The sequence below is a fragment of the Siphateles boraxobius genome, unplaced genomic scaffold (assembly GCF_051911475.1).
Source record: "Siphateles boraxobius isolate OS27281-9 unplaced genomic scaffold, OSU_SipBor_1 5, whole genome shotgun sequence".
Taxonomy (NCBI): Eukaryota; Metazoa; Chordata; class Actinopteri; order Cypriniformes; family Leuciscidae; genus Siphateles; species Siphateles boraxobius.
Window position 1 is genome coordinate 22,183,051 of NW_027509141.1, and position 24,491 is coordinate 22,207,541.

The window sequence follows — 24,491 nt, forward strand, 5'->3', positions numbered from 1 at the left end:
ACACACACACACACACACACACACACACACACAAACAACTTCAGATAGTTTATCCAAGCTTATCACTTTTCATTTCCTTTGCCTCTCTCACTCTGTCTCTCTTTCTCCATGTCCAACATCCGCCGAGCACTCAAGCATGGCTCCAAATTAATTTACCCCGGTCAATCCCGACCGCCTAATGAAATATTGAATTATGATGTTTACGTGAGCTCTTGGGAACTCTGGAACTATGGATACTTGTCCTGTATACCAAAGCTCCAATTAAAAAAAACATAATACCATTGCTCTTAGTTTAGAAGCAAGTTCTGCCATACAGCAGGTAAACTATTCAAAACAATGTAGAATCCTTTATCCAAACAGGGAAGACTATAAACTAGCACCTATATTTCATTGTTTACAGCCGCGGGATCACATTTCATTTGATGTACTGATGCCAAGTCTTGCGTAAGCTGTCAAACCAGTGTTTAGAGTGACAAGAAAACACACTGAAAAGGTCAGAGAACCAACAGTACCTTTGCATTTCCTGCTGTAGAGAAATCGGATGACTTTTGCCTCCATATGTTCTAAATTTTCCAGCCCGGAGAAGAGAGGAGACCAGCTAGGTGTGACAGTCCCAGGGCTATGATACCCAACTGTCCCGACTCTATTGTGCTTTTGCGCTGACAGCACACTTTCACTCTGACATCACACAGAAGTGGGATTTCCACAGCCTCTGTGTCTCAGTCAAGTCAAACACAACAAAGTTCGACAAAGTGGGCTTTTCCTACTTCTCATTGTGATGATTTTTACATGACTATATCACAAGACAGCCCTTAAGCCCTATTCTGACATGCCAATATGTGTCAATACCTCTGACACGTGCAATTTTCTGCCCTCTGTATAATTTAAGATGATGTGAAATGAGTCAGTGCCACATTGTAACGTCTCAGCTCTCAAAAGGAGCCCTGTAATTTTAGCAAAAGACAGATCCTCTCCAAACACGCACAGACAAAACATGGTCAATAAAGCAGTCAGGCCATTCATGGGCGTAATATTTCAATTATGAGCTCATTGCTGCTTTTTTATTGAGACAATAACCAGGGGTTTTCTAAATACTATTTCAGCAATCAGGATTATATCATATTAATTATTTTACATTTTCTATTGATCATGGTAGCAGTAACTCAACAAATGATAACCAAATGGAGAAGAGTATGATAACATTAGCATTTATCTACACATGTAGTGCAGACAAGCACATTTGTGGCATTTTAAAAAGTTGATTTAAGTGTCTAGATCACACTGGTGGAGTGATACCGATGTTCTTGTGGCTGTATATGTGTTCATTCATGTCTATGTGTAAACCAAACCCTCTTAGGTGTCAAGTCTTTCAGCCCTTAGGTGACTGGTTAGGTGAATGGCATGAAGCCAACAGGGCTGTGCTGGGCTAAGGAAAGAAACCGAGGAATAGATCTAATGACAGCACATTAAGCAAGACTCCACTGGAAAAGAAAAACAGTAATATAAAAGCATAATCGGAACTGTGTGTGCTAAATGCAATACAAGCTAGAACAAGCACCATGACTAATTAACTCAGAATCAGTTGAAATGTAAGTGATATTCACTCGTATATCACTTGTATAGAGATCTAGGAAGAGCAGTAAACACCATCATCACTGTCATCAACAGCAGGAAGAGTATAATCTAACCACACTCACAGGGAAACTCAAGTCAGATGTTCTACATTTGTCTCTGAAGCTCATAAAATGTTTCCTAAGTCTGAGAAACACTGTGCTACCATTTCTCAGGCCATCCTGCTTTTCTGCATCTATACTAGAAAAACCTTTAAAATGCCTGGAGTGAAAAGAACAAACATATACTCAGTAACATAGATCCTTGAAAAGCTGAAAATATTGTACTCAAAAACTCTCTAGCTCCATATCCACCTCCCACAGGCTGACTTAACAATTTTGTTGCACACTATGAATTATTAATTAAAAAAAAAAAATTCCAAGTACAGTATGTCCCTCAAACATTCACTTAGGCTACCTGTAGTCCCTGGGCCAGAAACATACACATTTAAATTATAATTTATATAGGCCTAATGGATTTATCATTTAAAATTTGTAATGATAGATTATATTGCCAGATAGATAGAACTTTTTCACTCTGAATCAACAAACAAGGACAATTGACCTTGATTCAAATGACCTGTTTGCTTGAGAAGTTAGGTGAGCATATCATAAACATTAAAGAGACACAAAAGATTAAACGAACTAAGAGTAATCAGACAGCAATGACCCCGCCTCCTTGAGTGAGCATTTGCTGAACAAGCATATAATGATCTAATTTCATGGCTACATGGCAGTCTTTGCGAGACAGCTGTTGGCGAGCACGCAGCAAAACGCTGGCTGGGACCTTCATTATGAGACAGAACCAAACACAGTGTTGAGTAATACCTGCTGGTCCCCGAACAACAATCATCACAGCTACCTGCTGAGATATCTGCTCAGTCAGGGTATTACACAGCCATGCATTATTGATTATACTGCCTCTAACTAATAGGAAGGGCGGGAGTGAGCAAAACAGATTGACCGAAGCTGGCACTGGATAAAGAACTGAAAGATAATCTTGGGAAGACAAATACTGCACGTTGATGACCCATATATTATGAAAAATGCTATCCAAATTATCTGAACTTCTAAGGACTATGGTTTGATGTCAAGAGTAGCCATGCACATCGGGGGTCTGTAATCTAATGGTGCTGTCTCTTCAAGGCCAAATCAATCCTCCTCCCCTCCTCATCCCAGCTGTCACTTTGCTCATTTCCCTGAGAGCATCTCAGCCGGCTCCCCTAAAAACCCCACCCCAAATCTGTCATATCTCATTACAAGCCCTGGCTAAGGGCTCCAAACTCCAGGCTTGTCGCCAGAGTTTTAAAAGCAAAGTGATAGAAATCACCAGGAGGTAGACGGCAAGACTGCTGTCCTCAAAAACAGAGGCCACGCTTGAAGTTCGTGAACGCTGGGGTGCCATGGTGACTAAGCAGACGAGATTAGTGTTTATAGTGCCACTCTGAAACCTCAAAGAGCTTGAGGACAACACTAACAGAGAGCACAAGAGGGGTTAAAAGTATTGTGCATGTGAAACCAACACACAAACAGCCCAGGAAGTCTGTTGTTTTGCCATTAGTCATCCTCACGCAGTTGGTAGGTAGATGTCTTAGGGATTCACCGGCAGGCAAACACTCTGACACATTCAGAAAATCATAAATTAAAGACATCTAGGTAAAGTAAACTCCTTCTCCTGTGCTCTCCCTTCCCGCAGTTTATATCACTGCAGACAACAAACATCAACATGTTTCAATCTGTTTTTTTGGATAGTTCATCCAAACTTTTAAAATGTGTCATCATTTACTCATGTTTACAATGAAAAGTCATCATACAATGAAAGTCAGTGGATTGTCAGCCATTGGCTTTCAACTGTATGGAAATTTTTTTTAAATGTTTTCAAAATATCTTCTTTTGTGTTCTACAAAAGAAAAATCACACAGGTTTGGAACAACATAAGGGTGAGTAAATGATGACAGACTCTTTCTGTTTCTGAAAAATCACCCCAAAATTAAAAAAATCACTTGGAAAGATATTCCTGAAAAACTCTTACCAGACAGAAAAATCAAACTGCATGTACAGTTTGATGTAATATCAGCCTTCTCTAACAAAGCCCCTAGGTGGATATTCCTTCGGAAAATATCGTATCGTAAAATACGGAGTCCAAGAAAAGCATGTAGATCAAGCTCTAATGATGAAGAAATGTTAGGCACAGGATGTTGTGTTCTCAATCAAACTTTACAGATCATTTTCTTCTCACATGGCGCTAAATATAGTGGCTTGAAGTATTTAGACTTATTCTACATTAAAATTCATTTTAAATTAATTAATTTTCATTAGATAGATAATTTTTATATAAAACAAGTAAGCTAGGATTTGGCCAACAAATTATATTAGCATTTGTATCACTGCTGAGATGTGATAAGATAGCAAGAAAGATACACACATTTGTGCGTTGGTGAAAAAGAGCATTGTGCAGCTCAGAGCAGTGCTATTGTCTCTGTAACTTTTATGGGATACAATAAAAAAAATAAAAAAAAGAGGCAAATCTGAAAGGGACCAGTTGTTTCCAGGAGACGGGTTGGATAGTGTACACTACTTGCGTCACTGAAGGCAGCTTGAAGGAAACCATCCATTCATCAGAGCAAACAGGAAGCAGAAGGGAGATGACAGGAAGTCACTTTGTGCAGCCAGCTATAAAGGAAGAGAGAACAAGGATCCAGCTCCACAATGCAAGAGGAATTGGTCTAAAACTCTTGGGAGAATGGGAAGAACAGCTGGCTGGGATGAGGCCCTGCACCTGAGCTAAAGTTTGAGGCCAACTGAGAGCCCAAAACTACAGTGAACATTGAGGAAAATCACTTCCAGTCACATGCAGTAGAGTCCCTTGGGTCCTCATTTTGGTCCATCCATCATTTTATAACACATTTCAGCAGGGTGGACTCTATTAGTTCCAGACATGCCAAACCTAATCCTCAAATAAAAGATGCAGTCTTCGTTGAAGGAAGGAGAGAACAGGAAATTGGGGGGGTGTTTGCTTCACCCACTAACCAACCTTTCCCTCATTGCATGCTGAATTTCTCAACCTTTTTAAAGCCCCTTGACATGAAAATGTTTAGTTTTTTGGATTTGGACTTCCCTATTGTGACATATTTACAAGTAAATGGATTCTCCAAAAATAAAATAAAATGTAGGGCTGGAAATTATTTTGTTTATTGGGAATTGATTGGATTGCTGGATCGTTAGCTATTGCTGTGATCTTGTGACAGGTTGTCTCGCCCTCACACCAATAAACACATCTTCAGAGACGAATTGTCGTTGCAAGAGAGGAGGAAGTTATTTTGATTAAATATTACAAGAGCATGTGAATTTAAAATAGTAATAATGATAATAATAATAATGGTGTATGAATAAATAATTTAACCATTTATGAAAAAACATACAGCATGAAAAGTGTGGTCTGATTCCAGAAATGAGTCTTAAAAAATCCAGTAATTTCAACAGGAATCCACACAATCAGGAATTTCTTGTGAGGGTGAAAGATTTCCTCCCGAAGATTTTCCAATGAGTTTAAGTTAGTCACATGGATTCCCCACACTGACCAAAAGAAAGCTGCTTGGTTTGAAAGTGACTTGTAGGAACTGTGCTTCAAACACTAGAGTTACACTATTGACAACAGATAATGGACCTTTTTTTTTTGCCCACAAAATTTTGCTAATGTGAAAATTAACATTATAACTGAAATTAAATGAATCAAAATCAAATCAAATCTTGTAAATTAAAGCCAAATCAAAATAAAAAAGATGTAACAAAACCCATTCCTTCCCTTAATACCACCAACTTCTGACTACCAACAGAAAGTATCATTGCAAAAAAAGCCTACTGATTTAAAGCCTTTATGTCCTACACCTACTTTCTGTTTCATTAGGAAATTATGATATATTAACAAAAGGGCTGAAAAAATAGCGCTTGTTAAGCCAATTCATGGGGTCTTTAAATACTTGAAGAGACATAATGATTGGATACATCAGTGTGATGATGATGACACAAAATCAGGAAATAGAAAGAAGGAGGAGGAGAAGGATGAGGAGGAAAATTACTCTGGTATGCTTCAAATTAACAAATTCAATGACTGAATGCTACTTATAGAGCATTATGGGACCATTATATGCTTTCACTATACTGATGAAGGAGAGATTAATTGATGATTAGTTGCTCTGTGAAGACCATTTCAAGGATCTTGTTCCATGACTCTAATTGTGTGCAAGGAGACAAAAGAAGTGGAAAAAGAGAGAAAGGCACATGAATGTCACCACATTGACACACCAGCAGAGACTACACCAATGAACATCAGAATGAATAGATAAAAAGGGACACGATTCCATTAGAGAGCAGCTGTCAGGACTAAATAAACATCTCCTTGGTGAAACAAAAGAAGGATGAAGTGTGTGATTGTGTGTATGTGTGTGACATCAGGTTCAAAAATAAACTCAAGCTGACAGAACATTATCATAGCCTTTATATTTAACATTATATTTCCATAATCAAAACTGTTACTGTGGAAACCACGTTGTATATGAATGGTAAGGGACAGGAGATTGAAAATCAAAACCTCTCGCTGAACTCCCTTGATTAATCATTAAAACATTTAAAGGAGATAATTGCTTTATGATGGCGACCCATATTTCCTCCTCCCCGGCTAGCCTATTTCAGTGTGGATCAGGAAACACAGCGTGGGTTTTCCTTGAGGATAGACTATTGGGAAAAGGCTCCATCTACACAGCTGACGTTACTCCACGAGAGCCGATGGGGTGGAAAAACTGTTGTCACCTACTCATCCGTACAAAACAAGGAGAATTCACACATGCACACATATTTAACAGGATTCTGTCTCTCGAAAAACATTCAGAACAGGAATAATGGAAACCATAAACAAGATGGTGGACACAATGGATGTAGCATCTGTTCTGACAGTAAATTTGTTGAAATTAGGCTAATGAAATAATTCCATTTGTTTTCCATTTACAATCAAACTAGCAAAGTCCCATGAGCAAAAGTGACATTGTACAATTATGATACAGAAAACATTTTGATTCAGAACCTTCATAAATTAAATGCAAACATATAAAAGCAACAAAAAAACAAAACAAAAAAAACTGTTTCACATTCTTTATTCGTCATTTTGTAGAAGTAGAGTTAAAGACCCCTGTGGTGAAAATCAAGCTTTTAATGTTGTTTATATGTCTATGTGATGTTTTTAATTTGCTTTAAGACAAACCGTATAAATTCATCAGTCAACACCATTGCTGAGTATTTTCACCTTAAAACTGCAGTGAAACAAAGACAGTCTCAAAAACGTGGTTTGAAATCTCTGGTGTTTCTGACGTCACAAACTACCTTGTAACCAATTACGTCAACCGTGTGATCGTCAACGAGTGGATATCTCCTTGAGTGAGTGGGAGCGGGGCTAATTTGCATATTCCTATAACCGCGTATACTAAATTCATTTAAGCTATTTTATGGCATAATGACTTTTTTCAAGGAAAAAACTTTGAAATATGTAATTTTGCTGATCACTACCTCGTAAACACAAACTTTCCAGGAAGACTTGAAAGCACTCATCTCTATGTTTAATTAAATTTCCTGAACCTGGTATTTAAGATCTTTATGAATACTATAAACTTACAGGAAAGTGTGTTGGGGCAGAGCTACACTCTGCAGGATAGTTGCCCAACAGGAGCAGGATTGGACACCCATGCCCTAGAACAACATATATAAATTCCATAAAATTGCTCCATTGTGCGCAATATTTAAAGATGAAATTTAGGTCGTTATCCACTGATGATCTTTACTTCCTGATTATGTTAACTTCTGCAACCAAATTAATGAGTAAATGAGTTGAACTTGAGAACCAGAACAGTCCAATTTGTGAACCAATCATTCTGGTTTCATGATCTAGACAAATGATTTACTGAAAAGATCCAAATCAAAGGAATGATTAACTCAGCAATCTGACATTGCTATTACTCTAATGAAATATGCTACTTTTATGGTACTTTTTCTCCTTTTAAAGCTTGACATCCCCATTCACTTTCACTGTATTGAAAATAACTTGATTTTCTACAAATGTTCTCCTTTAGTGTTCCACAAGGGAAAGAAAGAAGTAATTAAGAAGTAAATAATGACATTTTTCGGTGAATTATCATTTTAAGCTGCCAGTTTGCAGAGTACCTAAAGAGATCAGTTCATCATTTGATGGCACAGGTTCAGGGCATTCCACAAAAGCTCCATTGAAAACATCTGGGGGACAGAGGGTGGTTCTTCTAGCCCAGTAAGTTTTGTCAGGAATGGACCAAAGGGGAGTACGCCCAGCGGGGTAGAATTCCTCCCATAAAGCCCAGCTCTGTACTAGAACTATACTGGACTACTAGTATGTTAACTTACATCAGACTTCTACGGCTCATCCCAGAATCGCTCAGTAGGTCATGTTATACTACATGAAGAAAGAGGAAGTGAGTGAGTGAAACAGACAAAGATGGCTAAAAAGAAGAACTTTGTTATCAAAACTAGCAGATTCCATTTCCTAGTCTAGTCTTGTTTACTGAGGCCTTAGGCCAGACTTGCTCTGGGCATGAGTGGACGGGAAATTCTTTGGCTGTTAAAAAAACAGGAGTCAACCGTTACTCCAACTACAAGCTAGTGCAGAGCCAGCGACGATGCCTTCCACAAACTTTCTCAAGGTTGAAATTCCTTCAGTCTCGCTGTCTTCATTCATGCAACATTGGTTTTTATGATCTAATGCAAGGGACTGTGGCTGAACTTCTCCAATTAACAATTGGCACATGGTTTGGTTAACACTTTCAGCAGTCCATTTACAAACAGCGGCTGCTGAAGAACGAACTATTGAACAGTCATCAGGGTCGTTAAACAGCTCGTGCTCAACTGGCTCATTGAGACTGCTTTCAAAGTTGAAAACAACTTAAACGGCATTTGCAATGCATGGAACAGGACACTCAAACAAAGACAAAATAGTGAGCTTCTGGGACAATTGGATTCAGTGCTATTGGAATTGATTAGAATGTAAAAGTGGGTGTTCCATTCTAAAAGCAACTTGTATCCACATTGAGGAGGCTATTTGATCATAACGTGGAGGCTTTTGGTCAAGCTCATCCTCAGGTGTATTTTGACCAATGCCAATGCTTAAACTGCTTTTCAAAATCTATCATTATTTGCTATTATTGCTGCAACTTTAGTTACATTAATGTTGACCTTCACTAAAGTATTGCATTAACTACTGGTATACTTTTAGGAAGGCTGCATACCTACAACAGCAGCAGAAAACAATGGAAAATAGCAGTTTGGTTTTCGGTATACACTGACACTAAAAGTCAAATCAGAGGTGGAGCAAGATATCACATTTTTATTAAATATAATGAAGACATTTTTTCTATTTTTTTCTATATTAATAATATTATTAAACCTCTTATAAAAAAACATAACTTGATCCTAGAGAATTAGTCAACTACAGGCCAATCTCGAATCTACCTTTTCTGTAAAAATGAATAGAAAAGGCAGTATCCACACAACTACGTTCCTTTTTAGAAAGAAATGGTATCTGGGAGGATTTCCAGTCAGGATTTAGACCGTACTATAGTACTGAGAATGCTCTCATTCGAGTTACAAATGATTTGCTCTTATCATCCGATCGTGGTTGTATCTCTCTATTAGAGTTACTAGATATTAGTGCTGGATTTGATACCATTGACCACAACATTCTTTTGAATAGACTTGAAAATTATGTTGGCATTAGTAGAATTGCACTAGCATGGTTCAAATCATACATATCTGACCGTTATCAGTTTGTAGCAGTAAATGAAGAGATGTCCTATCGATCAAAAGTTCAGTATGGCGTACCACAAGGCTCAGTACTAGGACCGTTGCAGTTCACTCTGTACATGCTACCCTTGGGAGATATCATTAGGAAACATGGAATTAGTTTTCACTGTTATGCTGATGATACTCAGCTCTATATTTCTTTGCACCCCGACGAAATGCACCAGTTCACAAAAATTAACGGAATGCTTAGCTGATATAAAAATTTGGATGACTAGTAATTTCCTACTACTTAATTCTGAAAAAAAAAACAGAGTTTCTAATTATTGGGCAAAAAACCTCTACCGTATTAACCCAGAATGCTATCTAACAATTGATGGCTGCTCTGTCAAGTCTTCGTCGTCGGTTAGGAACCTGGGCGTCCTCTTTGATACCAATCTTTCATTTGAAAGCCACGTTTCTAGCATCTGTAAAAAACGCATTCTTCCATCTTAAAGATGTATCTAAATTATGACATATGCTTTCAATGAAAAATGCGGAACAGTTAGTTAATGCGCTCATGACCTGAAGGCTAGATTATTGTAAATCTCTACTGGGTGGTTGCCCTGCACGCTTAACCCTCTGAAACCGACGGCATCGTCGACGACGCCACACGACTCCTCCGATAAATATTGATATTATTTGATGAAAAATTGATCGATTTCCTTACCGTTTTTTGCAGCAGAAAGCTAACACGCTAGCCGTCACGGGGGTGTATTTGGTGTCTTTCTAGCCTTTTCAGAAGGTTTTCTATCCAGCCTGGAACTTGTGCGTCCTTTCAGAGTGTTTCAGTAATAAATCCATATGTGTATATCCCAGTTTTGATCTCTGAAGTCCATAATTTATAAATTTTCCGTCATATTTGCTGCTAGCTTGATGCAAGCTGCCATTTTGGACATCTCGCGATGCTTTGCGTGAGGTTGTTGACCAATGACAGGCTGATCCGTCGTCCACGTTGGTGTGCGTCATTACGCATGAACCAAGGGTGATATTTTGGAAAGAGAGAGACGCACGGCACAGTGGTTTCGAGGAGAGAGAGAGAGAGACGCACAGAGAGACGCGAGTTTTGAATAATACACAGAGAAACACGGAGAATAATGGATCCTCAGAGATTGAGAAACATGGATGTAAATCAAGCACTGGCCTTTTTTGATGCCATGGAGGATGATGGATTTTCTGGAGAAGAGAGCTTTTTGACTGATGAGGAACTTGATTACCAGAATCGTCTAGACCCTGCTGAAGAGTAAGTTACATTTATTTATTTACTGTAAAAGTATAAAAATAAACAAAAACTAATATGAAAAAATATACATTTTCTAAATATGGAAAAATAAGTTATGTAAAAGTAGTATTTCGTTTTTCTGTGTGTGTTACAGAGTAGTAAGAGTTGTAGATTACACTCTTTGTCTCTCAACCATTGTATGTCTGAGTTTATTTACTGTAAAAAGTATAAAAAAAGAAGAAAAAACTAATATGATAAAATATAAATTTTCTAAATATGTAAAAATAAGTTCTGTAAAAGTAGTATTTCATTTGTTTATGTTTGTTACAGAGTTGTGGATTACACTTTGTCTCTCAGCCATTGTTTGTCTGAGTTTACCTAGAGATACAAACAAAGGATGTTGTAGTGGGGGGTTGGTCACACCTTTTACCTGTGGAGAGAATAGTGGGGGGTCGGTCACACCTTTTGGCTGGAAAGTGAATGGTCATATTATAGCTGTGGTGGGTTGGGGGTACAGTAGCAATCTCAGCCATTGTATTCTTATGTGAAAAATCAAATACAAAAACAGTAATTGATCTAATTTGTATGATCTAATATTTTGCTTTATTTATTTGTTTTACAGTTGTGATAATGATGAAGACACCAGCCAACCCACCCAAGCCAGACAGGAAAGCTCCCATTCTTCCACTGAGGAGGGCCCTTCCACTTCTGCTGCAGCATCCCAGCAGCTGCCAGGAATAGGTCATGGACGGCTGCTGCAGTTTTTTACTTCACAAGGAAGTTTGTGCAGAGAAGCAGCAACAGCCCATGACCCACAGGGCTTTTCTGGAGGAGCTGACAGCCCAACTCTGTGGTGTTACAGTTGCTGTTCCTCCCACCCAGCAACAAAGTAACCATGTACCCGTCCAAACATCGGAACAAACTGAAGCAAGCAAGAAGGCCACCTATGGTAGAAGGCAATGTGTGAACTGCAAACAGACAAGGCAGGTGAAACAGGCCACCCCCTGGAAAGGCAAAGCCTGTGATGTGGCCCTCTGTGTGATTCCTGATAGGAACTGTTTTGAGGCTTGGCATCAGTGATTTTCATGAGGCCCAAAACGCCTGGACTTCCTTTGGAAAAATGTAAATATTTTTTGTTCTGTTCAAGTTATAATGTTCATTCCTGTGCTCCAGGACTCCAAAGACTTGAACAAACTGTTTTCCAGAGGAAAATTGCTTAGCTTTTATTTATTTGTGTGTGATTTCAATAAATATTTGAGTGATTCAATTTCCGATTTATTTTTTCATTTGTCTTTGTGGTCCCATAACTTATTTTACATTCAGGTGACATCAATGAAACACAAATAAGCTGAAAGTTCAATTTGTCCTGAAAAAAAAGATGTGTGTCAATTGTCTGTGCACAAAAGTGTTGATGTTTTACAAGCTTTTTTAGTGAATAACACCAGACGAAAAATTTATTGTAAAAATACCCTTAGGTCTCAGAGGGTTAATAAACAAAGTCCAGTTGGTTCAAAATGCAGCAGCTAGAGTTCTTACCAGAACCAGAAAGTAAGCCCCGTTCTGCCAAAAACTGCATTGGCTCTCTAATATACATTTTTAAATATTGCTGACTACTTACAAAGCACTAAATGGTTTATCTCCCCAGTACTTGAGCAAGCTCTTAACACATTATAGTCCTTCACGTCTACTGCGATCTCAAAATTCTGGCCAATTGATAATACTGTACCTAGACTATCAAAATCAACTGCAGGCGCCTATTTAGCACCAAAACTTTGGAACAGTCTTCCTGACATTGTCTGGGAAGCAGATACACTCTGTCAGTTTAAATCTAGACTAAAAACAAATCTCTTTTAACTGGCATTCATATAGAACATTATACATTTCTATTATTCAAATCAGTTAAATGATTATTAGGCTGCCTAGATTAGGTCAGCCGGAACCGGGGAAACTTCCTATAACACCTGATATACTGATTTCTGACCTGTAATGCTGCCTGAATCATAATCATACACTGTTCGTTCGTTGGCCAGAGGAGAACTGGCCCCCGACTAAGCCTGGTTTCTGCCAAGTTTTTTTTCCTCCATTCTGTCACCTGATGGAGTTTCGGTTCCACAGTTGCCTTGGCTTGTGGTTTGCTTAGTTGGGGACATCTAATATTCAACAATATTATTGATCTGCCTTACTTAAGGTGGACGAAGACGCAATTTTCTTCTAGAAACAAACTTTGTTGTATTATTTTCATGTTATCACTGTGAAGCTGCTTTGATACAATCAGTGTTGTAAAAAGCGCTATATAAATAAAGGTGACTTGACTTGACTATATGGGATGAATAATACGTTTTTACTGATATTTTTGATAAGTGTAATGTATTCTTTATGAATAAAAGGTTTCATTTCTTTCTTTTTTTAAATCTGACTTTGAACCTAACTTTTTAAACATTCCTGTTATGAAATAACCAAACGGAGCATCATAGACTCCTGAAAAGCAACAAAAAAACTTAAAACCCCTGTTTCAGTCAGGTTTGTGCATCTTTTAATTTGAGCATTTCTGTTGGGCTAACAGCTAAACAGGCTTTGAGATCACACAGCACAGCTAGATGAGTGGCATCAGCATACTGAACCACATTTTCTTACACAAGTTTTCATTAAAGTCATTTTGCTATCTGTGACATCGCTGGAGGAGAAGCAGAGCCAATTAGCTCAGCAGATGATGGATTGCTTAATAGACAGAGAATGAGAGGGGAGAAACGTGTGCCATCGAACATAAGATAAGATTTATATAAGATTTATTTCCCTCCTGTTATTTCATCAGAATCAGAATATTGTTATTCAATGGAAAAATGAATGTGATTAATGTCATTGTAGTCTGTAGGCTCTACTGAATGGGGATTGTTGTTTTTTTCATTTGATGGTAAAGAATGGGGAAAAAAGTGATGATTCTCCAATAGACTGACTCCAAGACCAAAGCAAAGCGTTAACAAAGCAAACCGCAGAAAGAAATCAGCTCTTTAGCCTTAACCTGTAAAAAACTTGATTTCAAAGTCCTGGCCACACATTTTGGCTCATTTGTTGATCTTGTACAATATGAAACCTTAAATGTTCAGTTCACCAAAAAATGAAAATTCTGTCATTATTTACTGGAATGACATGAGACAAGTTGAGTAAATAATGACAGAATTTTCATTTAATGGTGAAATATCCCTTCAACCTGCTTAACTTGGCTAAAAGGTTGTATTTTTACAGATTACCTGTGTTGTCAGAGAAAATTATTAGTTCCTGTGACATATCTTCATTTCAGGATAGCTGGAAGAACTGGTGGTTGTATCAAAGTGTCTTAACCGGTTAACTACGTCTTTTCCCCATTTCCAGCCTCCTCCATCCTACCTTTAAAACACTAATGTGTTTTTCCTTCCTATTTAGAACAATTAGGGCTGAGATCACATGTGAGCCCTGGCCATCTTCAATGAAATCATTAAAGGAAATGCTTCCAACCTTCCATCTCCCCCTGCCATGAGAATAAACGTTCAAATTTACCAGCTCCACACATCTGACAATCAACCAATGAGAAAACAGAATTTCCATCATAATTGAAACAGTGTTTAGGTTAAGAATGGAATACTAGCGTACTGCTAACTACATTTCTGACCGAATGTTTAAATAGCTAAAGATAGAAGTGTTTTGCTTTTATAAAATATTTAAATATTAAGTAAAATATTTAAAATATATATTAAAAATAGTATTGGTTTGTTTGATTAACAAACAACACCAACAAAAAATCAACAAAATTTGGTAGGAAACTGCAAAAATAGTAGTAGTATGGTGGTTTGCCAATCTGATCACAGCCAGCAGACTGTTTCATACTACATGCATACAGAATTGCTCTTAAAGAGCAAACATGAGCTGTTGATCTGCTTTTGGTTGTAATAATGAGTTGACCTTCTGTCAGTCTTTAGGGCTTGTTTCACTGGTGCCACTTCCTTACCTCACCCAGCTTCACCAGCCCTCCCCAGACCCAATGCCATGAGCGGACACGGCCATCTGTGCTGCAGTCTGGTCCCCTGCTCCTTTCTCCAGTGTGCCATGTACTGCATCGCTCCGTCTAAAACCAACCAGCCATCTGGCAAGACAGATACCGTGGCCAGGAATTACAGGCATGGCATACTGAGGCTCCCTCAAACTAATACCATGGCAGGTTAGAACTGAAAAGGTGCCGGAAAATCTAATAATGAACTAATAAAAATCCTTAGAGAGTATCAGACTGTACAGAGGGGATTATTGCCAAGACAAGCATTGATATTACTGGGGTATTGCTCATAAAGAGTGCTAAGGGGGTTTCACAGTTTGAATATGAATGTCTATAGACAAAAAAAATGAGAGGGAAGAAAAGATGAAAAAGCTAACATTTGCCAAAATAATTGGTTAGGCACTTACCTCAAAAGAGGGTGATACATATATGCATGATATGTGAATGAATTCTATATTTAAGTAGGCTAACTTTTGATCTAGGTTTGTCAGATGTACCGATACTACTGGTACCAGGCGATACTTAAAAAAAAAAAAGTTCGACCAGCATTTCTCCAGTACCGGTATTACAGAGTACCGGGTATATTCGGTACCCGCTGATAGATGCTCTGAGCATCAAAGGTTTCTATTTACAGCCTGTGTTTACAAGCTTTGAGCTTTGTAGCCAATCACAATCATATCTGTTGAGCGTGTGAAGGAAATGGCCTATCTGAGGTGCTAGTCAGTATGTTAGTCAAATTCCTCTTATCGCTGAAAACTTAATAAATAGAACTTAAACGTCTGCTTTTTTACATTTTTACTTGAGCCAATAAGCAACTACACAGCAATGCTCTAAAATTGCAATACAATGCAATGCAATTGCATAGCAAAGCCCTGGCAATCACCCACAAAACGCTAGCTTAAAGGTGGTGACTTTTGCATATGCAAGCAAGCACTACTCATATTTTCATCCAAAAGTGTAAAAATCTAGCTGAACTTTATTCTCTATTGGCTAAGGGAATAAAAACAAACCCTCAGCCAATCTTTGTCTGCAATGACAGCTGCTTGAAGATCTGAAATTTCACATACAGTGATTATCTGCAAGAATTATCTATTGCTCTATTGAACCCCTCAGCAGTAGGCCTACAGGCAACATCTCGCAAGTACTCAGGTAAGATGCTAACAGATTGAAGCGTGAAAATAGCCAGAGATCTGGAGTAAAAACACAAGGTTTTCACACAAAACACCCCGAGCATTGGGCAGCCACACAGTTCTCACTCCCACCTTCAGGCAAACCAGTACAAACACTTCACACACACAGACGCATTTGCAAAACTCCACCAGGAGGCTCGATGAACTTAGACACCGTCACAGTCTGTGTTTCAAATGGCTAACGCATAATAATCAGCTTTGCTGCCAGTCCAGGGATTTTGGAGGGGGCGCATTAATCCAGCAAGCTTTGACAGGAAGTTTCTGGTGCTAAAAATAACAATTCAAATTTGTTTTTCTAAGTGTAACTTAGTAATTTAAACAAAATTCTCAGTGTGAAATGGGTAATTGGACTAAGGTTCCTTCATGGATATTTTTCAGAAAGAAATGGATTTGCACTTGTGTTATGCAGTAAAAATAAAGCAAGGATTTACGCTTGACTTAGACAAACAGTGGGTGGCACATCCACAATAAATAATAAATACACCAGGCTGAGGATTTTCAGGGTGCACTGTCACTTACAGAGAGAACTGAGCCAGCAAACAAATATGCTGCTGGCAAAATTGAATACAGCTGTCAGCTAATGTTCTGATGAATAACATATAGATACAAAACGCATATGGGTGTACTATGAGGCTGTCCGCATACTTTATTCTACATTCATTTTATGGTCTTTTTGTTGTATTTCTCAATTCAGCTACAAACGAGAAAAATGGATAGAGAGAAATTAAGAAAAGAAGGCAACAGATTGATACAGGATGGGCACATCTTGCTCTTCTCAACAGACAGCCGACCTCATTAAGGCCTCTGTGGGTGTCACTTCCTACAGAGGACCTGGAGAGTATGTTCGGCGTATGCCTGCATCATTCTGACTAAAAAAATAGACAATATCACCAATTATAATGTCACATCTCCAGTCACCCTCTTCGAAAAATTAGTCTTTGTATTGGAAATAAGAACATGTTATGGTTGGTTTAAACATCACAAACGCGTTCTGGCCGATCCCAATAAGCCAATATTTATTTTCATGTTCTACTGTATATTCGTATATTTGCATCCCTAGGTGGAACCACATGTGTTAAGTATTCAAGAGTGGCATACATTGACATTCTACAGTTCCATGTTTGCATGCAGCAGATTTTCATCTTATCCAGTCCTATGACTGCGTAAAAAGAACAAGACGGTAAAAGAAAGAAGAGAACGACACAGATCGGAGAGCATGGATAAATAAATGAGTGTGGAGACAGGGTGCAGGGACACGAGGGGAGCTTATCAGAATGTCACGTTCCCATGCTGGAGATAACAGCTGGCACTTGAGCCGCTTCGTACCACCAGTGTGTGGTGGGACACTGATACCATCACCTGTCCTCCAATCATAAAGATCTATACAACCATATCATCAGAACAGAAAGTGAGTGAGAAAGAGAAAGTGAGAGAGGTATATAACATACTTTATATATAGCCTAAATAATAATTATATTAAATAAAAATAGATTTTTTTGTCTGTCTGTCTGTCTGTCTATATATATATTTATTTATTTATTTATTTACACACACACGTAAACAGCATATTTAAGTATGTTCGAAGACAAGCATTATTATTTTTGATAATAATATCAAACAGAAATAAATATCTAACATACCTTCATCTGTCTCAAAGACATTACAAGGCTAAACTGCCATGGAAAAATTTCACATGCACAGGCAAATTTCTCCATTCCTCAAATCTCCTTTCAGATGTCTATTCTGATTAAAGATATAATAGCCGCAAAGCTTTCATAGAGAAAAGGCATCTTAAAACTCTCTATGGAACCACTTTAAAGTCTCTTTAAACAGGCCAACAATGCCTCTAATATGCATTAATGAATGATCAAAAACAACATTATAGAGCTTGATGTGTTTAAATCTGCCATATTGTGGGCTGCCAGTGGACAAATATGACATCATATAATCTCCTACACACATGTTGTCTTCAAAATCAAACTTGAGCAAATGAACTAAACCAGGCATTCTGGCTGGTGACCACCTGCAGTCAGGCTGAGCTGATGTCCTTACAGCTTTGGGATGATGTTTACGGGCGTGTGAGGTAAGCTGACAGGCGGATCACCCCCTCCTCCCTCGGAGGAGACTATAGCACTGGCTGCTTAGAAAGCAGAAATGAGATTAGCGGGGCACAGAACGGCCTGGTGCCCATTGTCTGCCCATTGTATAGCTGCATTATCGCACCCACACAGGGTATTGCCGGGCCCACGGTTAGCCGGCGTTCTGCTGACGTATGCTGAGCCTTTGTGTGCCAGGTACGAGTCCAGAGATGGTGCTTCTTTTTTTCGTAATGAACTAACAGAGTTTAACAAATACAGATTAATACTTCTATTGTTTTATTGTAACTACTACAGATGAATACTAACCATCCCAAAAAATATATTACTTTATTTATGAATAATTTTACTTTTGAGGAAGTCCCTGCATGGAGGTTTTGTCAGAGTTAGTTTTCTAAATATACTAGGCCTATATGCATATTTCACATTCTGCTTGTCAAGGTATAAATATACAAGTAAAGTTTATTATACAGATGGGGATATTCACATTCGGAGAATATTATAAGCCAATAATTATTTTCATGTTATACTTATAACCAATGAGCTATAAATGGACGGACAGATAAATGAACAGACAGACAGACAGACAGACAGACAAATAGACAGACAGACTAGTAAAATAAAATAAAATAAAAACAACAAAACGCTGGCCATTAAAAAAAAGATATGAAACAATGGGACCAATATGGGTGATATTATTTGCATCCCTACTTTATAATACCAATCTCACTAAAACATTCTACACACTATGGAGGGGGAAACACACTTTTCACAAAGGCATTTTGTGTTCGCACAAAAAAAAAAATCTGACATCCATTCCAAGATTTAGCTGCACACTTCGCTTACCCAGCAGTTTTTACCAGGGGCAGTAATAAAAAAAAAAGAACAACAAACAAACACATAGGCTACTGGATCTGTCTGAAAGCTGATGATAAATCGAACCGTTCTCTATACTTTAAACTTGCAGGTAGTCATGCGCTAGCAAACCCGCACACATCAGCGGTATGTGAACATCTTAATTGTGGCCACATTTGTGCATGCCAGAGGCTAGGTGTGTAATATGAAACTTTGTGGGTTTGGAGTGTTATTTCTCTAACCTATCACAATGCTGAGGAGGGCATTAGATGGTCCCTCAGTCACGGTCAAAAAGCACATTAAGATTTCAAAGCACAACGTCGGCGTAATGATGATTTAGTAGCTGGGGCGAGAAGGCTTCAGATTCACACATACTTTTAATGCTACATAAATAAAGAGGTTATTAAATTACCGTTCTCCAAGCGGACACCACACACACACACTAAAGCTGTGGCATACACTGAATTCCAGCAAGATGCTGTATTTGTATGAGGGAACAGTGTTGAATTGTGTAGGTGAACGGCGCTTTACCTGCGCTCAACACTTCATGGTATAGTATCCACAGAGACATTCCTCCAGACCAAAGGAAACTGTTAGAAAAGTGTGCGCATTATATTGTGTGTGCTTACATGCACTAGAACACAGTCCCACTGTGCATTAACCGAGACTCACATCTGAGCAAACATAAGCCATGTGTCAACACAGAAGCAGATAGACAGCAGGGAAGAGAGACAGCAATATGTGAGATCAGTTTCATGGCTGATCTCATGATGGGAAGAGAGGCTGTGAAATTAATCAGGCATGCTGCAAAAAATCTTAAGATACTACATGCGTGTCTCTTTAAAAAAAAAACTCTCATTAAACACACTTTAAACTCTTACGAGATCATTTAGGCTAATTCAGCATATTTTGTCCTGTAAATCCTTTACAGTGTCATATGCACCACATCTCAAATAATGTGTTGTGTATAACAGCATTGGGTTGGAAATAATGTGATGGAAATCACTGTAAACTTGGAGTAAAACACCCCGACTCCAGTATATAGTTAAGTCTAATTTTATAGCTAGCATTTTATGTATCCTAAATACACAGTTAAATAATATTTTTGTATAACTTGACAAAAATATAATACCATACCACACCACTTTATTTGTATAGCACAATTTAGACAAACAGCAAGGTTACCAAAAGTGCTTTACAGAGATAAGAGTAAAATAACAACACAATAACAACAAACAAATAACATCAACAATGACAACAACAACAAAGACCACAGCCGCTCTCATGGTAAAACAAAAGCCAGAGAATAAAAATATGTTTTCAAACGAGATTTAAAAGTGTGGAGGGTGGGTGCCACTTTAATATGTGGAGGTAAATCATTCCACAATTTGGGGGCAACTGCTGAGAAAGAGCGGTCGCCTCTGGTCTTTAGCCTGGTCCTGGGCACGTTCAGCCGCAGCTGATCAGCAGACCTCAGCGACCTTGACGGGGTATGGGTATGCAAGAGCTCAGAGATGTACTGAAGTGCCATCCCATTAACTGACTTAAAAACAAACATCAAAATCTTAAATTGTATGTATTCTAAAATGTACAGGGAGCCAGTGAAGTGAACCCAAGATAGGGGTAATATGTTTGTGTTTCCGGGTCCCTGTTAAGAGACGAGCAGCTTCATTTTGGACCAACTGTAGGCGTGAAAGGGAGGTTTGGTTCAAGCCGATGTAAATTGCATTACAATAGTCCAATCTGGTCGAAATAAAAGCATGAATTAGGCGCTCAAAAAGATCAAAAGATACTACAGGTTTAATTTTAGATAAAAGCCTTATATGATAAAAACTGGTTTTAACCACCGTGTTTATCTGCTTATCAAGTTTAAAATCACTGTCAATTTTGATGCCTAAATTGGTGACTACAGGTTTTACATATTGCTGCAGGGAACCAAGATCTACGTGGGGGGGAACCACAAACCCGACTTGGTCCAAACACAATGACCTCAGTTTTTTCTCTGTTTAATTTAAAAAAATTAACAGACATCCAGGCTTTAATATCCTTTAGATATTCAAGTAGGGGGGTCAAGGAACTATTTGAGTTTCGTCTCAAGGGTAAATATATCTGCGAGTCATCCGCATAAAAATGGTATTAAATACCATGTTTTTTTTTTAAATGTTTCCGAGAGGGAGAACGTACAACGAGAACAATAGTGGCCCTAGAACTGATCCTTGAGGAACTCCACATGAAAGGGGGGCGGTAGACGATGAGGAGGCACCAAGTTTTACAGAAAAAAATCGTTCTGATAGATACGATCTGAACCACTGTAGGGCTGTGTCTCGGATGCCTACACAGTGCTCTAGGCGAGAGATGAGAATGGCGTGATCAATTATATCGAACGCAGCAGTGAGGTCTAGAAGCACAAGAATTGCAGAATCCCCACAGTCTGCTCACAAACCATTTTTACCTTGATTTTCTTTACACATCATGTCGCATATTTTACAGAAAATTTTGTCTTTTACATTTTTTTTATCTGTTGGTTGTGGTGGAAATGTCATCACAACTGAGTGACAGTCAAAAAAATTCTAAAAATGTATCATCCTGAAATCATTTTCAGACAATAAATATAGATATAAATATTAAATATAATAGAAAATATAATCAAATTAAAAATATTTATCAAATACAATATAATAAAAATTAAAAGATACATCATTAAAAATTTGGGCCTGTTTAAAAGTTTCCAAAACAGTTTTAATCTGACTGGCATATTACAAAAAATAAAATGGGAAAATCAAACACAGGACATAAACAGTGAATTTGAAGAAACACTGATAGAGGGCCACAATCTGAGTAATTCCTGTTACTTACTGAAAAGAATAGACAAGCAAAACTGTAGACAGTTTCAAGAAACATCTTAACTAAATAACCTTTAAAATGCGCCAAGAGTAAAAATGTATGCCGGATTTCAATTTATTTTGCAGTGGCATGACAACACTCCCTGTACTCTAAATATACACGGATGTCAGGTAGCATTTTGAGTATGTGAATGATTCTCCTTCAGTAGAAAAAGGACACAGGTAGAGTGAGAGACAGCACTGCACCAAACCTGACTGCGCAGTGCAACCTGAAATACCATTTTTGAACATACCACAGACTAGTCTGATGATAACCAGCGAGAAAGCGTATCACTTGAGACTGCTTTTGTGTGATATATCAATCTGATCCTGTCAAGTATAAGTGCACAACACAACATCCGAGCACCATCGAGGTGTGCAGCCTATCAGCTGACAGCAGTTTTCCAAGACAAATGATAAAACCAGCATTACAAACAGAAGTATCCTATTTATGACCTAGGAGGACCAGCTGCTCAAATGTCCAGCAGAGTGAGAAGTATGAGAAAAACATCAAGAGATCATTGTAATATCTGACACATTCTAATCTGACGACCTTAACAATAACGTGGGCAGCATACAAGATGTCCAATACATTTATTACCCACAATTCAACCACAAACAGTTTAACCAGCTCTGTGTCCGATCAATAAATACTCACTTTGGCTTCTTGTTTGTTTTTAAGTGATCGCCAGTGAGCAGGGTAACCTGATAGCCAGTGGTCAATAAAGCAGTCATTTCTGGTCTCTTAAACCAGGTGGTGCAAAACACAATTTGATCTCAGGAGTCAGGATGAGCTCTGAGACCCCATTGACACAATCTGATGTAGCCTAATGACAAATGCACGAGGCCTAGGGTACATCGACAAAAACCAAACGATCGTGCCTGAGGTTTTCGTAAACAGTCCAATTTGCGTGGCATAAAGATGTCAGAGGAATTGATAAAAAAAATAAGTTATAATAACATTCACGGATGTGTCAAAAGTATTTTGTGTCACAAATTTTATGTTAAGTAGCTTGACAGTAGCTCACAAACCCTGTCTATGGATCGAGCAGAGAACGTTGTCGAGGTCTGGCCTTCCGTGTCATAACTCATTCAGAATGGAGCGGCATTTCCTCGCCTCAGACAAGGCCAACATTATAACTCCTGTAAAACTTCAAACTCCCTTCCTGCCTTCACACACAGAACTGCATTGTGCTAGCGGGCCGGACCTGGAGTGGAGCGGCCATTCTGAAGTGCCCGAACTGCCAAGAACATGTGGAGCCTTTTCAGCAACTGCCATTCTATTCCCTAACCCAGAGAGTTTCAGAGCCGCTGACTTGCCAAAATCCTCAGCAAAACATTTGCTTTTGAATAATCAAAATCCAGAGACGACATTCCAGAGCTGTGGTGCTCTCCTGTGAAGATATAGGGCATGTACTTCAAACCAGTTGAACCAGTGTACCGTTTTCATATTAATAAGGTTTATGGATGTTTGCTTCCTGCAGCTTATTAAATCAAATTCACATCCCTGATGCGGGAGGTGAGATGGGAATAGTAAGAGGTTTAACGATTCTAGTACAGATTCAACTGAATGATTCTAGTGTCTTAACTACTTAATTATTGACTTTTAAATTAACCTCTTCAATTGATTCATTGAGGGAGTGAGTCATTACAGAAAATAAAAAATAAAAATACAGAATTAGTAAATAAATAAATGTGGTCAAATTAAAATATTACCGTTTCATTCAGTCAGATATAATGAGATATTTGCCTTTGCTATTTTTTTATTTAAAAATATTTTTTTCTATTTCATACAAAATATATAGCAATAATGTAGTATGTGGTATATTTTTGTTATATATTTTTTTAATATCATATCTGGTTTATACGCACAGTACTCAACTCAACTTAAAAATAATTAGTTTCCTGTATTAAAAAAAGAAAAAAGAAAACCAAATGAGAATCAGTTCTCCCTGCCCCACCCTTTGCACATTGCACTTGCAAGCAACATGAAGTGCTTGTGGTGATAGAACTAAATAATCTGGTTTTTATAGGGAGGAAAACTTATCTCCCACAATCTCATTAGATGAGTAGCTCTGACATAATGTTATACAGCCTCATCTACACTCAAGGAGAACAGAAGGGGCATGAAAGAAAGAGCTGAATCAGAATTAGTTGTTCCAATGACTTCAATCTCTTAATCACCCAGCAGCTTCCTCTCTCCGTTGCCCTTCACTCTTGGGTGGTATAACTCATCCCGGCAGCCTGCAGCGTGTGAGAGTGATTTAGCCACTCGACTGGGAATCAGCAACGTGTCGCTGTAATGACTTGGAGAGCGGCAGGTTTTTCAGGGATGGGAGGCGGCTGCGACACCGCATGCAAGGTGAAATACGACAGCCATTTAGAGAAGGAGGAAAGCCTGCAATCACCAGGAGAAATGGTGCGCTGGGAAAACACACAGCTCCACCGCAAACATGGAGGATGCTGCAACTGCAATGGTCACAGACTTTGTTTACACAACAAAGAGACCATAAAAGGATCCAAGGTATATGCCCAGGTAAATTATATAGTTGAAAAAGGCCACAGGGAAAACCTACCCCTGACTTGTTGGTAATTATAAGCCCATGACCTGTTCATATAAGATGGATTGTGGGTTTTTCACAATGCCACTTTACACAAGGTGATGCTTGCCCTCACCTTCTGCCACACAATCAAACACACAGGAAGTAGGCCAATGCAGACTGAAGGAGAGCAAGGGAGGGAGGCTTATAACACCTCAGCA

General features: G+C 38.4%; 1 protein-coding gene across 4 annotated transcripts in view; it reads right to left on the reverse strand.

Moving 5' to 3' along the window:
* The window catches only part of srgap2 (SLIT-ROBO Rho GTPase activating protein 2), a 105,289-nt gene that overhangs the window by 48,596 nt on the left and 32,202 nt on the right, over positions 1 to 24,491 (reverse strand). For 2 of the 4 annotated variants that reach the window (XM_077203295.1, XM_077203293.1), the window contains exon 1: positions 513 to 711. The exons of the other annotated variants lie outside the window; for them this stretch is intronic. In XM_077203295.1, coding sequence (XP_077059410.1) covers positions 513 to 558 — 46 coding nt within the window. In that variant the 5' untranslated portion in view covers positions 559 to 711. Of the gene's footprint in view, positions 1 to 512; positions 712 to 24,491 lie in introns of those variants that run through there. 4 annotated transcript variants of the gene reach the window in all.